The sequence below is a fragment of the Microcaecilia unicolor genome, chromosome 6 (assembly GCF_901765095.1).
Source record: "Microcaecilia unicolor chromosome 6, aMicUni1.1, whole genome shotgun sequence".
In the NCBI taxonomy this organism is placed as follows: Eukaryota; Metazoa; Chordata; class Amphibia; order Gymnophiona; family Siphonopidae; genus Microcaecilia; species Microcaecilia unicolor.
This window is the reverse complement of record NC_044036.1, coordinates 176,151,912-176,168,759: the sequence shown is the minus strand read 5'-3', so window position 1 is coordinate 176,168,759 and position 16,848 is coordinate 176,151,912. Positions and strand designations below refer to the sequence as shown.

Below are 16,848 nucleotides of genomic sequence, written 5' to 3'. Positions count from 1 at the left end.
GTTGCAGGTCTATCGCCCACTTATAGTTCTTTGGATCCTATACCTTCTGCATGGTTGAAAAAACATACGCTAGAAGTCCAACAGTTTATGTACTCAATTGTCATGTTGAGCCTTTCTGATGGGATAGTCCCTACTATTTTGAAAGAAGCGCTAGTAAAACCTAGTCTAAAGAAATCTTCATTGGATCCCTTATTACCTACTAACTATAGACCAGTCTCTAATCTTCCTTTTTTATCCAAAGTTATAGAGACAATAGTGTTTAGACAGTTGCAAACTTATGTAGATTGAAAAAATTTGTTACATCCCAGACAATCAGGTTTTAGGAAGGGTCACAGTACAGAGACTATTCTGACCTCACTGTTAAGTGAAATCCATGCTAAATTATATTGCCCTGGTTGTTTCATTAGATTTGTCTGCGGCCTTTGACCTAATTAATCATAACTTACTTCTTGATAGATTGAGTGAGATTGGTATTTCAGGGACAACTATGAAATGGTTTATATCCTTTCTCACGGATCGTTCGTTTAAAGTAGTTCAGCAGCAATCTTGTTCTACATCATACAACTTATGTGGAGTTCCTCAGGGCTCGGTTTTATCTCCACTACTGTTTAACCTATACATCAGTCCCCTGGCGCTCCTCATTCAAACAATGGGTATCAGTTTTTACTCATTTGCAGATGATTTTCTGCTTATTCATTATGTTAGACCATCAAACATAGATCTTACACAATTCAAATATGTCTGGATAAAGTGGCAGACTGGTTGACAACATATCAGTTGGTACTGAACCCGGATAAGACTATAACATCTTGGATAGTAGGGCAAGGCACATATCCTTCTGTGGTACCTATGCTATTTGGTCAGAATATTCCAACAGTTAAGTCCTTTAGATATCTCGGGGTCATTATTCATTCCACATTGACTTTTGAGGAACAAGTATCCGATGTAGTGAAAAAAATCTTTTTTTCATCTCAGGCGGCTTCGGTCAGTTAGAAATTCAGTAAGTAAGGACTCTCTCAAAACACTGACATTTGCGTATATTACTTCACATTTAGACTACTGTAACATTGTATATGCTGGGATTACTCAAGCCAACTTAAAGCGATTACAAAGAATTCAAAACACAGCAGCACGTATGATCTGTAGGGCCCGGAGGGATGACAGAGTAACACCTTTACTGCATCGTCTGCATTGGCTCCCGGTCGAAGCAAGAGTAAAGTTTAAGGCTCTTGTTCTGACTCACAAAGTCTTTCATACATTAAATCCTAGTTACTTGTCGAACTTAACAATTCCCTACACCGTTATGCGAACTCTTAGATCCCTAACAGATAACAGGTTAGTTATTCCCCCTCTTGCTAAGGCTAGATGGGAATCTACACGGAGATCGGCTTTTTTCTATTTGTCACCCTCCCTTTGGAATGGCCTCCCAAAGGAGATCAGAGAAATCCTATCTCCATTTCCGAAAACATTTTTCTTTATAAGCTATGTAGAACAGAACTTAGCTTAATGAGATAAGGTCAAAAAGAAAAAAGGGGTAGCTTAACTGTATATTAGATTTTAATTTGTACTGATTTTATTATGTAGTTTATTCTGGTTTGCTGTGCTTTCCTGTCATAAATGGAATTCCATGTTTGTTTATTTGTATACACTAGTTGTTTTTATACATATGTAAACCGTTCTGTTTTGCAGTTGCAATAAGATACGGTATATAAATTAACATAAATAAATAAAATAAACCTCTGCTGAACCAACTGTTCCAAGTCAGAAACACACAGCCACGAGAGACTGCGCATTGCTATACTCTGAGCAGAGATCCTTGATGTCACGTCAAAGGTGTAGACGCCCCAGCCAAGAACTTACAACACGCTTTCTGCTGCTTGGTCAACTGGCGTACCAACTCAGTCTGCCAAGTCCAATAGCTTGTGCATCGAGTCATGCAGGTACACGCTCGTAATGAGCTGGTAAGATTGTATACGGAACATGAGCATTGAGGCCTGGGACATCTTCTCTGGAACATTTTCCTCCCAAAAGAGTCCAAGGTCCTAGCTTCTCTGCCTAGGCATAGACTCTAGAACTCCTGGCTCTTTTGAGAGTGGATTCCAACACAATGGAATTGTGAGGCAATCAAAACTAGGTGTGCTGTGGATCCGATACATGGTGTGAATCTTCTTGGGCAGGACAGGGACCGACAGAGAGGACTCCCAATTCGTATCAAGGAATTCCTTCACTATCTCATGGAGAGGGACAGTCACAGCCTCTCTAGGAGGAGACTTGTAGTCCAGGACCTCAAGCACCTTTCTGTGAAAAAATTTCCAATTGTTGCAGTTTCATATTAAGTCCCCTAGTTTTACAGTTTCCATTCATTTCGCACAGGTTTTTAGGGCATTAAGAATTAAATAGACATATCGTATCTTCCCTAGGATAAACATATTTAGGTCCTCAAGACTCTTTGCTCTCATGCCATCTACTGCAAGCACTTTCATCTAGACAGACACTAGTCCAGGGCTCAAAAAACCCCAGGTGCCAGGTCACAATAGCACCTAGAAATTTCATACCCTCGAAAGATTTTCTTTTTCCTTCACAGAACTGCCACAGAAACTGCTTCTCCCAGCTCTGCAAAGTGATTGGGCTCTCCATATGCTTGATCCACACAGTGCAGGAAGTTCAGGAAGTCCAGCAGTTTCAAATCTCGCAGGACTTGAAACCATGAGACTTCCCAAATTTCCTGCACTCCAAGGAGTGGCCTAGTGGTTAGGGAACTGAGGAACTAGTTCGATTCCCACTTCAGGCACAGGCAGCTCCTTGTGATTCTGGGCAAGTCACTTAACCCCTCCATTGCCCCAGGTACAAATAAGTACCTGTATATAATATGTAAGCTGCATTGAGCCTGCCATGAGTGGGAAAGCGCGGGGTACAAATGTAACAAAAATAAAAAAAATAAAAATATAGACAGCCCGATGGCCTTGCAGAGTCGAGGAAAGCAAAGGTGTCACTAAGCCATGGCAACTGCCACCCCAAGCACTCCCTGTACGCTGGTCTAGTTAGAGCTGCAACCCCCTTTCTTTCTACAGTCACCAGGTATTCATGATTGAAACCTGTGTTTGAACAGTGGGGTTTTGACTTATTTGAACTGCATAGGAATCCACAGTCACAAAACTCCGCTGTTCAAATACACGTTTCAATTGCACAGGCACAGCGGCTGTAGGAAGGAAGGAGGGACGGACCTCCGCAAGTCTGTGATCTGTGGCCGGTACCAGGGATGCAGCTCCAATTAAACCAGCTGCTGGGCCAAGTGTGTAGCCACGGAGGGAAGTACTACAAACCCAGGATCAGGCTCCTGCAGTCGGCAACTTCACATAATTATGGCGAGCAGCAGAAGCTCAGCAGGAAAGTCGGTAATATGCGGTGTGGTTGAACTTCACAGGCTAGGTCCCCTCCTACTCCATGCAAACGTCCTATTAGAGTGGGTGGGAATATGGCCTGCCTTCAATGCATACAAAGACTGAGGGCTCCAGTGCTGTGTTCTTATTTTAACTGTCAGCCTTCATGCTGTTTTGCAGTTGTTTCTCCTGGCCCATTCCATATTGCTATGGTGAGTGAAATAAAACCTGCTGATAAAAAATAGTGAATGCATGCTGCAAAGGCATTCACTATTTTCAAGATGAAGCAATCATTCATTTTTCTAAGGGGCCCTTTTGCTAAGCCGCATTAGGTGCTAAGACACACCTAACACAGCAAAAATGGCCTAATGCAGGATGCACTTAAGCGGTCTGCCGTGTGTGCACTAATCATGTAGTAATATATATATATTTTAGGGGGGCATGACAAGGGCAGAGAATGGGTGTCCCTGCACTAGGTTAATGCATCTACATTATCATGCACTAACTGGTTAGCACACGGATAACGCATGAGCTCTTACCACCTCCTTAATAGGTAGCAGTAAGTGCTCCCACAGTAATTTTTTTTAATGGCAGTGCACTACTATCAATATGAACACATCTCTCTATATAAAAGGCAACACCAACGTTCTATGAAGCCTCCAGCCGGAAGTGTGAAGGGGGCGAGATATCCGGTTTCCCTATGAGTGTCTGCCCCGCCCTCTCTGTAACACAGTCAGTGAAGGAAAACAGCAGAGCACGAAATCAAATCGCTGGCTCTGTAACAGTGAAGGACTCAGAGGGGGGAGGGGAGAGAGGCCAGAGGGCAGGGACACACACACTCCCACATGCACACAGAAGAAAACATTGCTAGCCCCCGTTTCATTTGCATCAGAAACGGGGCTTTTTTTTACTAGTGACCATTAATTGGAAAAAAAAAATGAGGTTTTTATGGCTGCAGTAAAAATGGCCTTAGCGAATGAGAAAGATCCATGTAAGGGAGAGCTATGGCCAATTTTTTCTGCAGTTTAGTAATAGGGCCTCCTAGTGTCTTATAGTTGTATACAATATGCATTGTAAATAGAAGGAACTCATTTTTTGTAAACCGCCCAGATCTGCAAGTCAGCTTGGGCAGTATAGCAAGTGTAAAACTATAAACTATCTGATGAATTTTGTGGTATAACTTTGGTATAGATCATGATTTTGATGAAACGTTTTCAGAGTTATGCACATCATTTGATGCACAGATGAAATGAGGCCTGTTGGGACTGATGATTTACAGTGTTGGAGCTTAAAGATGGCCAGTATTAACACCATAGCCCCTGTTCTGAGTAAACCTCATTCTTGTAAGGTGGGCATTTTGTCCTACCTTTTGGGGTTTGTCAGATTTTACAGTTTAACCACAGGGCATCATGGTTCCAAGGCAACAGGCTTTGCTCTGTCTCTCCATCACTTGGCAACCATATGCATACTGACCAGTACCAATCTATGAGTACAAGGTCCAGCCACTAGGTGTCATTGTACATAGCAGCCATTAAGATACATTTCACAGCAAAATTTGCAACATAGAACGTGAAATACACATCTGAATCATTGGAAGCCAGTCCAGAAGGGATAGTGATATAGTAGTGTGCATCAGAGAAATCAGTATTTCCAAAACTGTTGTATATGTGGGGTAAGATGTCGACTCTGTCTATTTATTATTTAGATTTTGCTCACACCTTTTTCAGTAATAGCTCAAGGTGAGTTACATTCAGGTACACTGGATATTTCTCTGTCCCAGGAGGGCTCACAATCTAAGTTTGTAGCTGAGGCAATGAAGGGTTAAGTGACTTGCCCAAGATCACAAGAAGCAGCAGTGGGGTTTGAACCAGCCACCTCTGGATTGCAAGACCGGTGCTCTAACCACTAAGCCAGAGGAGAGGAGAGGTCTAGCATTTTGAAAAGAGCAATTCCTTAAGTTATTTTTCAGTGTATCAAAATTTCTATGCTGCAGTAAGTGGAACAACTTTTCCCACAGAAATGTATTGTCTTTTTTTTTTTTTTGGGGGGGGGGGGGGGGGGAAGAGAGGCTTTATATTTATTTAGTTCCTGATCTGATCCAACCCTTTTTTTAATTCCCCAGATTTTCCTAACCACACCAGCTTTGGTCCTATTCTGTTAAATTTTTTGCTCATAGACTCATAAATGGACATTCTAGATTCCTTATGTATAATTTATGTCCAACATTCATTGGGTTGGGACAAAAACAAAGGAACAAAGCATGGCTTATGGAATTCTTTTCATACTATGTCATTGAAGGGAGTAGGGAAAGGGTAATTTGAATGAAGTATTTCCTAAACATTCAGCTGCTTTTGAAAAGTCAACATGAAACCCCTCCATCTTCTTCCACTCCCCCATATAGTTGTCTTCATCACCTCCTCCCTGTTTATAATGTAATTGGGATAAGTATCATTGTATACTCTCTCTCCTCCTACACATCATTTAATTTTTACAGTTTTGGAAATCATTAAAGGTCCTCTGTTTATTCAGGCTTTTAAATGAACTGGATTGGCTACTGAATTGTATGCCTGTTTTGTATATTTATGTTTCTGATGACATGAGTATAGTTTTTAAGATATTTCTGTTTATTTTAGGTATGTTATGCTTGTACACCACCTTAGTATGAAGGATAGAGCGGTTTATAAATTGTGAAATAAATTTATCAGAAAAATCTCTCCCTCATTCTTCCCAAAGCAAATGCATTTGAAATGTTAATGCATTAATATGAATCTGTCAGCAGAACAGCTTCCTTTCTTATAATTCATCACAGCCCCCTGCTGCTTTTCTTCAAGTCCGCAATTCCTTCTGAAGTAGTTGCAGTCTTCATGAGTTTTGGCAGTGGGGTTTGTCACACCTCTTGCACAGTTGGTAGTGGTGCTCTGTGCATTTCACATTCAGCTGCCCCACCATCTCCTCCACCATTCAGAGCATGCAACAGAGGGGCCCAAGAGCACCACCACCCTTCTTTCCTACATCACCAGGGTCCTTCAAATGATGAAAACAGAGGGAAGATTCTGAAGGAATTGATTTTAGAGAGGGACTGGATATTGTATGTTGTTTTCAGTTTTGTGCATGCATGCATGCTGTGGAGACACACTTCTGATGTTCTTTCAATATGACTGTGGGTCAACAATATTGGAAAAGAGATCAAATGTGGGTAACCTAAGTTTAAAAAAAAAAAAGTTCTGTGGGCTGTAGTTTGCCCACCTGTGCTCTGATTTACTTTGGCTGCCAATTCAAAATTCAACCAGTGGTCCCAATTCCAAACCTGCCAATGAGTGCCTGCTCTTCAGTAATTGCACTTTACAGCTACAAGGCAAACCATGCTTGAGCTTAATCCCAACCCTTTAGTATGCCTCATCACCCAGCATTAGAAAATTGCTAAAATCATGGCTCAAGTTGGCCTTTAAGTCACAAACTTAACAGGGCGTATTTTCACAAAATACATTTTCTGATCATTACAATACCTTTTAAAGGGTTTGATGGAGAAATAATCCTTGTAACCAAAATTCATAACAGACCAATGTAAATGTTCCATTTGTCTCAAATAGGCCATTTACATTGGTGTACAGTGTAGTAAATTTAAAACAAATCGGAGACAATTTGTCTTCACCCAATGCATAAACAAACTCTGGAATTCGTTGCTGGAGAACTTGGTGAAGGCGGTTAGCTTAGCAGAGTTTAAAAAGGGGTTAGATGGTTTCCTAAAGGACAAGTCCATAAACCACTACTAAATGGACTTGGGAAAAATCCACAATTCCAGGAATAACATGTATAGAATGTTTGTACATTTGGGAAGCTTGCCAGGTGCCCTTGGCCTGGATTGGCCGCTGTCGTGGACAGGATGCTGGGCTCGATGGACCCTTGGTCTTTTCCCAGTGTGGCATTACTTATGTACTTATATCTGCTATAACACACTTGGAACACTCTAGTTGGAAAAGGTGAAACGAATGAGAAGATGAAGATGACAACTTTAACAGACACATTTAAAAGAATCGATATATATAGGAAATATGATAGAGACATTTAAATACCTCAAAATACATAAACGCACAAAGGTAACAATCGTTTTTTTATCAGAAAGTTACTGAACAAGCTCATGATACAAGGTGCAAAAGGGTCTACTCTGGACTCCAAACAATGTTAGGTTATATTTCTTCACAGGAAAGTTGGTAGATGCATAGAACAGAATGCAGATGGGTGAGAAGCAAAACAATACAATTCAAGAATGCATATAGTAAGACAATATGAAATCTTAGCTATAAATGAATAACAATAAAGCCAAAGATTAAGCAGGGTCTTGCAACAGGAATCTGAGCAAACCAGATGTACCTTACAGTTTTCATCCATTCTTGTCTGTTTGTAACACAGCCTGAATACATATCTGCTCAAGGCTGCACAAGACAAACATTTTAAATATCTTTAAAAGTCAGGTTTTATGCTTTGGAGACTAACAAGTAGCAACGTTTTAAAAAGAGGATTTTAAAATAATAATATTTTCTAACCTATTGCCCAAGAATTATATCATAAACCAGGAACTCAAGCAAGAAAACTAATACAGGTTTCAATTAGAAATGAGGGGTTTATGACTTACAGAAGCTTAATCGAATAAAAAAAACTGATAAAACTCAAATAAGACGTTAAATTGGCATAACACCTGCAGGATTTGGCAGGAGATCAAGGTAAATTTTGGCAGCATCACTCACAAAAAGACAGCTCTATTCAAAACGTGCCATTTGTCTGGCATGATTAATAGGTGGAACTAAAGCCATAAAAATGTTTTAGGTCACATATCATGATAAAAAGTTAAAAATAGTCGATCAAGAACAGGATACAGTGACAAAGAAAACATTCTGGATGGAATGGTTACAGTATCCAGGAGAAAAGCTTAATGAATGGACAGTGAACTGTATTATTCGGGAGCGCCGCCTATTTATCCCCACTCTACAGATCGCAAGGAGCGGGCTCAAATCCAGTTTGCTACCTACTGTCAGATCTGTTGCTTGATCTTACGGGAAGAGAGCTAAACCAGGGGGACTAACCTCCAGCCGACTACAGGGCCGAACACAAAGAAAGGCGGCCTTCCTCTCCCAGGTCAACCCGCGCTGCAAGAACCAGGAGGAACGACGTTCAACCCGGAACTCACCGTTCGCTGCCGATTCCGCTGCCCCTTCCAGCCCAGGAGCCGCTGCCGCTGCCACAGAGCCGCCGCCGCCACCGCTGCGTCTGGTCCGTACCCTCCAAGCCAGCCACTGCCCGCCGCCCGCAGCTGGCGAAGAGCGACGGTGTTGCTGCTAGGCCCACCCCCCTACCCCGGCTCTCTCTCTTTCTAAACACACTACGCGCACAAACCCTAAAGGTAGCACGCGCCCCAAGCATCCGGTAGCGCCGCCCCCCTCCCCACTAGAGCCCTGCCTCCCTCCGCGGACCACTACCAGCAAGGACCAAGGAGGTTTTGGCAAGGGCCAACCAAACCTCCTTGGGACCAACCAGCGAGCGACTCCCGACTGACTAGGCGGGGCCCAATTCTAGCCGGAAGGCGAAGGGTTGCTTTGCTTTACGGCCTTAACTAATCTTTGTCTTTCTCCACGTGGTGCTGCTGAAGCGAGTGCGGCAGCCATGAAGAGACCAAGTAAGTATGGGTGGTTTTCATTTTTTTTTTTTTTTTTTGGGGGGGGGGGGGGGGTGGTCTTTTCTGCTTGTATTCTTGTTACCCGGATGAGGAGTGATAAGTTGGGGTGTATGAGGGTTAGGGGAGGAGGGGTACTCATGATAGGTACTAATTAGTGATTTGTGTGCTACTCGGGCCTATATCAGGTGGTGCTGGGGTTCTTTTCCTTGTTACGTGAGGAGTAAGGCCTTGTGACACGTCTGTATGAGGGTTAGGGGAGGAGGGGTACTCATGATAGGTACTAATTAGTGATTTGTGTGCTACTCGGGCCTATATCAGGTGGTGCTGGGGTTCTTTTCCTTGTTACGTGAGGAGTAAGGCCTTGTGACACGTCTGTATGTCTGTTAAGAACGTTCTTTGAAAAATGGTCATACATACTGAATTAACTGCACTGTTCTTAAGAGCCTGTCTTTTACGGTGTCTCGTATCATCTCTTCTTCACAGAGCTGAGAAAAGCGAGTAAGCGCATGACTTGTGCGAAGCGATATAAAATCCAGAAAAAGGTAAAGCCTGAAGGGCGGCTGTGTGGGTTATTGTTCTTATGTTAAAGCTGAATTTAAAATAATTTGCCTTGTGATCCTCCCTCCCGAAAATGTCCTTGGTTGGAGTAGTTGGAGGAAAGATTTTCAAGGCAGTTACTGAACCAAGAAGGTCTTTGATTGTCAACTGGTCGGTGGCTTTGGAGTGGAGGAGTAGCCTAGTGGTTAGTGCAGTGGACTTTGATCCTGGGGAGCTGAGTTCGATTCCAACTGCAGCTCCTTGTGACTCTGGGCAAGTCACTTAACCCTCCATTGCCCCTGGTACAAAATAAGTACCTGAATATATGTAAACCGCTTTGAATGTAGTTGCAAAAAAAAAAAAAAACCCCAGAAAGGCGGTATATAAGTCCCATTTCCCTTTCCCCCTTTGGAACGGGTCAGCCCATATAAAACAGATTGTACGGAGAAAATTCTGGTCTTTGGTAGCCCACCCCAGCCAAAACCCTGCATTCTGAGGGGAAAATCCTGGGAAACAAGGCAGGAGGATTTTACAGTGGGTGATGACTGAAGCCCCTGCCACAGGGTGCCTGTGGAGTGTTCCTGACATGGGAACGAATGCTACTACTACTAATTTCTATAGTGCTACTAAATGTATGCATTATATGTAGGTACTTACTCTGGCCCTAGTGGGCTCACGATCTGTGTACCTGGGGAAATGGAGGGTTAAGTGGGAATTAAATTCGGTACCCCAGATCTTGGTCTGCTGCACTAACCTAGGCAGGAGGAGTGGGAGTGCCTCACTTCTGACAGGACTTTCATTACACATGTGAATGACCCCTGTTCTAGGGTGGGAAAGAGTGAACTGAGGTAATCATGTGGGAATGATTGAGAAACTGTTTAGCAGTCTATGAGGAGATTACTAAGTACTGTGTTTTGGTTTGCAAATAGAGAAGATTTAAGATAGAACTGAACTGTGATTTTGAATGTTCCAATATCATTGGGAGATTGTTTGACCCTGTGCTGATCATCTGGAAAGCCCTGAAATGTACAGACCAAGAGGCAGATGCAGCAACCAAACGTAAAAAAATCAAAATCGTTAAAGTCCCTAACGATTTTAAAATAACGAAAAATGCACCAAAAAAAAAAGTCACACATGCTGAGATCGGTAGTGAAACGTACAATGTATCAAAGAATCACAATACACATCGTTAATCGGCCCCCAAATCATGCGCAGAGCAGCCAAGCGTTATGTTAGCTGCTCTGCGCATGCCACAAACAGTCAAAACACAGTCAAATCGCAAGCACATGGCTCCCAAATAAAAACAAAAATAAAAAAAAAGGGTCGGGAGGGGGCAAGGGCGCTCATCAGGAGCGTCCTGTACAGACGGCCTTGCCCCCCACCCCCCCGCTGCTCCCCACTTTCCGCCGCTCCCCCCACCCCGAAAAAGCAAAATTCTAGCAGCCCCTGCCCCCTCCCCACTTTCCGCCGCTCCCCCACCCCGAAAAAGCAAACTTCTAGAAGCCCCTGCCCCCCTCCCTTCCTCACTACTCTCTCACCTCAGCTCCGCCTCCCGACATCCTCCATCCGTGCCCCGCCCCCTTTTGGGGTCGTCGCCGCCATTCCCCTACTCCATCGGGCCCCCCTTCCTCTTACCGGGCCCGTGCAGCGCCTCTCTCCTCTGTCCGAAGGCGCTGCACGGGCAAGAAGAAAGCTGAATCAGCTGATGCCTGCCTTCGCGATGGCGCGTCTTTCTTCTGCTGCGCCCGCCCCTGTCTGACGTCAGTAACCTACGTAGGTTACTGACGTCAGACAGGGGCGGGCCCAGGAGGAGAAAGACGCTCTATCCAAGCTAGGCGAAGGCAGGCATCAGCTGATTCAGCTTTCTTCTTGCCCGTGCAGCGCCTTCGGACAGAGGAGAGAGGCGCTGCACGGGCCCGGTAAGAGGAAGGGGGGCCCGATGGAGGAGGGGAATGGCGGCGACGACCCCAAAAGGGGGCGGGGCACGGATGGAGGATGTCGGGAGGCGGAGCTGAGGTGAGAGAGTAGTGAGGAAGGGAGGGGGGCAGGGGCTTCTAGAAGTTTGCTTTTTCGGGGTGGGGGGAGCGGCGGAAAGTGGGGAGCAGCGGGGGGGGGGGGCAAGGCCGTCCGTACAGGACGCTCCTGATGAGCGCCCTTGCCCCCTCCCGATCCTTTTTTTATTTTTATTTTTTATGTGTTTTCTGAGGTCCTTTGGACCAATCACAGCGCTTTTAGCTCTGCTAATGCGCTGGGATTGGCTCAAAGTTTGTTTATTTTTTCACTTAACACTTTTTCCTGCCACGGAGCTGTCCTAACGAGAGGTCCAGACCTCTCGTTAGTTTTCCTGCCATTTTCCTGCGTAAAGGCAATCGGAAAAGGTTAGTGCATGTCGTTTCAATGGGGTTTTCACACTAATTGCTCATCTCCATTCCGTTTTCGTTAGCTGCTACTGTCGTCGGAAAATAGGCTTAAGTGCATGGAAAGGATAGGAAATTCTTCCCTGAGGGCTCATTTAACGATGAAAAACGTTTAGTGCATCTACCTCCAAGTGTCACAGCTTATGAACTGCTTTTGAAGTTACTGTTAGTAAAGCAACTTGAAGTTGAAATACAGAGATTGCTGCCTATTTTGTGTGTGTGAATGAAATAAGAGTGCCCAGGAAAAAGTACCCTTTGGCCTACCGGGATTTAGCCTGGCCCCAGCCAGTGCCCAGCTTACTTGAAGTTCTCTCATCTGTTTTATGACCCCTGGTCTCGGGTACTTGACCCTGGGAGCTTTGCGGACAGCTCCTGAATGAGAGGTGAACTAGGGGTTATGGCAGTTAGTCCTGAGAGAGACAGTAGATGAGCTAGATGAAACTATTATTTAGATTTAGAAGGAAAAGAGAAATTAGAAACACAATTTGTTTAAATTGGTAAACTTTCTTATAAAACCGGATGACATTACAGTAGAGACATTACTATACCAACAGTAAATCAATTAGCCAAATATTTTAAAAGCAAGATTGAGAATACTAGATCTACCACTTTTGTAAAAGATACTAACTTAGTAAATTTAGATTAGAATGCTTCTTGTGGAAGATGCTATTCCTATAGATAGATTGTGGCATATGTTTTACCGGTTGATGTTATTATGAAATATTGGATAATTGTCCTTCCTTTTTTGAAGGGGATTTTGCCCACTTATTGTCAGTATTAACAAACTGGATTGAGAAGCAATTCCAATAAGGATCATACCCTGAATATCTAGATAATATATTAACAGAGACTCCCAAAAATATTAAAGGTAAATTTACATGATGGTACAAACTGCTGGCCTCTAGTATCAATTGCTTTAATTTCAAAAGTTATGGAAGGTATTGTGGCTACACAATTGTACGAAATTCTACGAAAACCTGATTGTAATGCATGTATATATCAAATTGATCTATTTGATATATACATGCATTACAATCAGGTTTTCGTAGAATGTATAGTATAGAAACAGCAATGCCTTATATCTGAAATTAGAAATCATATCAGTAAAGGTAGGCAGGTACTATTATTACAATTTGACCTGTCAAGTGCCTTTAATTTAGTTGATATGATTATGATGGCAATTTTGCAGGATATTAGTATAGGGGACAAAGCCAGCAAGTGATTTATAGCCTGCCCTTTTTTTTTTTAAGAGCTTACAAAGTAAAAATGAAAAACAAACTCAGAGGACTGGTGAGCAACTTGTGGGGGGTCCCTCAGGGGTCCCCATTGTCACCAATATTTAATATATTGATGTCATCTTTGGTACCACCTTATCAGAAAAAGGAGTTCGCTATTTCGTGTATGCTGATATTAGTTTATATCCTGTTTACTAGATCTATTGGGAATGTTGTTGAGGATGCAAAGAACTACTACTTATCATTTCTAAAGCACTACTAGACGTACGCAGCGCTGTACACTTGAACATGAAGAGACAGTCCCTGCTCGACAGAGCTTACAATCTAATTAAAACAGACAGAACAAACGAGATAAGAGAATATTAAAGTGAGGATGATAAAATAAGGGTTCTGAAGAAAGTGAATAAGGGTTAGGAGTTAAAAGCATCAAAAAGGGGGGCTTTTAGCCTAGATTTCAAGACAGCCAGAGATGGAGCTTGACGTACCGGCTCAGGAAGTCTATTCCAGGCATATGGTGCAGCAAGATAAAAGGAACAGAGTCTGGAGTTAGCAGTGGAGGAGAAGGGTGCAGATAAGAGAGATTTACCCAGTGAATGAAGTTCCCGGGGAGGAATGTAGGGAGAGATGAGAGTGGAGAGGTACTGAGGAGCTGCAGAATGAATGCACTTGTAGGTCAGTAAGAGGAGTTTGAACTGTATGCGGAAATGGATAGGAAGCCAGTGAAGTGACTTGAGGAGAGGGCTAATATGAGCATAACGACACTGGTGGAATGTAAGTCATGTAGCAGAATTTTGAACAGATTGAAGGGGGAGATGTAACAGTGGGAGACCTATGAGAAGCAAGTTGCAATAGTCTAAGCAAGAGGTGATAAGAGTGGATAAAGGATCTAGTAGTGTGCTGAGAAAGGAAAGGGTTAATTTTGGTGATATAGAGAAAGAAATGACAGGTTTTAGCAGTCTGTTGAATATGTGCAGAGAAGGAGAGAGAGGAGTTGAAGATGACCCCAAGGTTACGAGCTGATGAGTCAGGAAGGATGAGAGTGTTATCCACAGAGATAGAGAATGGGGGAGGAGGAGAGGTTGGTTTAGGGGGAAAGATGAGAAGCGATTATCTGGCGGCGACAATGATATTTCCAAGTCCGAGGGGGCCAAAGCTCCTCCAACGGCTTCCAAATCGGCGTCGCTCGCCTTTACAACGGGGATGGGCGCTGTAAACCGGTCCAGTGTTTGTTGAAACGGGGAGGAAGTTTGGGCAATTGGCGTCTGGCCCTTTACTATCCCCTTCCTTTTGGTATGGGGCATTTTCAACTGAAAGGTAAGAAGAGGAAAAACAAGGCTTTCAACAATTTCACCATGCACAGTCCACAAACGCTCAAGCCGCCATCTTGACACGCCCCCAGTTTAATTTTCATCTTTGGTTTCTACCGAAACCAGGTGGCCAGTTTCAGTTGCAGATGTGAGCTTGGCAGAAACCAAAGATCCTGGTTTCAGTTGGGCTTTATACTGGCATTTCAGAAAGCCAGGAGTTTATTTATTATTGGATGAATTTCTGCAAAAGGCTGTAAATAAATTCTAAGGCTGTATACAGGAAGAAAAGCCAGACATAGATAGTAGACAATTACAGCAGTAAAAAAATCCTATATAATAATTTGCTCTGAACGTTCCTTGAGGCTGCCTGCGACCGTGCCTCGCTTCTGATTGGCTGTGCAGTGCGGGCCCAGGCAGCTTCATCGAACGTTCATGGAAAACCTACCGAGACTGCCGCCCTCCCAAAATCACCAACCTACCTATCCCCCCTCCTCCTCTTACTGGGGTCCCGGCGGCATCAGTGAAGGGCGAGCAGGTCACCGAGTTTGCTGTCAGCTCTGACTCTGGTCCCGCCCTTGCGAAACAGGAAATGAGGGAGGGACCAGAGTCAGAGCTGACAGAGAAGGGAAGGGAGCAGACTCGCAGTGAGGATGGGCGGGGCCAATGGGGGCACGGGTGGAGACATCGGAAGGACGTGTGTGAGACTGAAAGAGGGGAGTCTGGAACTCTGGGAAGGAAGGGGAGAGGGGGGTCTGGAACTCGGAGGAAGGGGGGACTGGAACTTGAAGGACGGACAGAGAGAGGGAGGGGGCCTGGAACTCAGAGGAGGAGGGGAATGCACCACCTGTTAAAAAAAAAAACTCCCACACAATCAGGCCCGTACAGAACACCTGGAAACTTATGGACAAAGTGGTGAGTTGCAGGGGAGTGGGAAGATGGCATGGAAATCAAAGGGGAGGAAAGGGGGCCATGGGACTTGGAGGGGAATAACCTTGCTAGCGCCCGTTTCATTTCATACAGAAACGGGCCTTTTTTACTAGTATTCAATATTGGTATACATGGCGCAGTATGCATTACGTTGACAGTAACATATTAAATATCTTAATAGCATAGGGTGTAACATAAACTGAATAAAAGGCATTATATAGAAAATAAGGGTGACTTAAGGGAAAGATGCATAAAAATGATCTCCAAAAAGGAATGGATAAGTATATGGCAAGAGGGCAGGGCCTGAGGTGGAGCAAAATTCATAAAGAGAATGTGTGTTTTTATGCATCGCAATCAATATCTGAATTTATATGTCTGGGTCATGTCGAGGTTTCAGCAAAGTCCTCATTTTTGGGCAGCGTTCTACAAGGGGGATTAGTTGGGGTTGCTTTCTTAATTCCCCTGTATTCCCTCTCCCCAATTATGATTGTGCCAAACGATTACAGGCTCTGTACCTATTGGATGCAGATAGATGAGTAGGCTTTTAAAATAGCAAATATACATGTCTGTTCTGAAATTGCCAACATACGTAAGTATTGACACTCGAGCTTGTAAGTTGCATGTTGGCAGTTGTAAAATGGATGCTCTTGCCGGACATAGCTGGCACATAACATGTTCATGCTTGTGTGCATTTTAGAAAATGCTCTGTCAACAGATCCTTTCCTAAAGTATATTGGAAGACACATCCTTGTTTGGATGTCCCAATTTGTGTGTTCTTTCTAAAATTTGCCTTCACATGTTTAGAATTCTGGTGAGCAAAGAATTACTAGTTTGTGCACTAACACTAAGAAAGTAGAATAGTGTTAAACACCTGTGAGAGGATGTTAATGAGTTACAGGTTGACGAGGTGGTGATAACATGTTGATTCCTTGTTGTCAGGTTCGAGAACACAAGCGAAAGCTCAGGAAAGAAGGAAAAAAATCTGGACACAGAAAGCCAAAGAAGGATATTGGGATTCCCAATGATGCTCCATTCAAAGCAGAAATTCTTCGGGAAGCAGAGCAGCGGAAGCAAAGGGTAAAATACCGGTTGACTACACATCAGAGCCATGAAAACTTGAGGAACCATCCTCAAATGCCATAGACGTGTATACTGTATTTTCGCATATATAAGCTGCAGCCAATATTTGTTTTTACATTTTGACTAGAGAAGTTACAGCTAATACTGTAATGCTCATGTCTGTCTGCTCTCTCTAAGACATATGGTCATGTTTACCTGTTATCTGTACTATATACCCGTAAGATATATACTTCTCTTTGAAACTTTTTTTCATTGGATTTTAAATTGCACTAAGTAATATATCAAATCAATCCA

At 43.4% G+C, this 16,848-nt stretch overlaps 2 protein-coding genes across 10 annotated transcripts in view; one reads left to right on the top strand and one right to left on the bottom strand.

The window, feature by feature from the left end:
• PBRM1 (polybromo 1) overlaps positions 1–8,720 on the bottom strand; it is a 242,852-nt gene extending 234,132 nt beyond the window's left edge. For 7 of the 8 annotated variants that reach the window (XM_030207663.1, XM_030207664.1, XM_030207665.1 and 4 more), the window contains exon 1: positions 8,566–8,643. The gene's annotated coding sequence lies outside the window, so the exon portion shown is untranslated. Of the gene's footprint in view, positions 1–8,565 lie in introns of all 8 variants that reach the window. The other variant, XM_030207669.1, reaches the window with a different exon arrangement.
• A 201-nt stretch (positions 8,721–8,921) lies between these two features.
• GNL3 (G protein nucleolar 3) overlaps positions 8,922–16,848 on the top strand; it is a 99,880-nt gene continuing 91,953 nt past the window's right edge. Inside the window, exons 1-3 of one of the 2 annotated variants that reach the window (XM_030207670.1) lie at positions 8,922–9,051; positions 9,535–9,593; positions 16,414–16,551. In XM_030207670.1, the coding sequence (XP_030063530.1) occupies positions 9,039–9,051; positions 9,535–9,593; positions 16,414–16,551 (210 nt within the window). In that variant the 5' untranslated portion in view covers positions 8,922–9,038. The remainder of the gene's footprint in view (positions 9,052–9,534; positions 9,594–16,413; positions 16,552–16,848) is intronic. The other variant, XM_030207671.1, reaches the window with a different exon arrangement.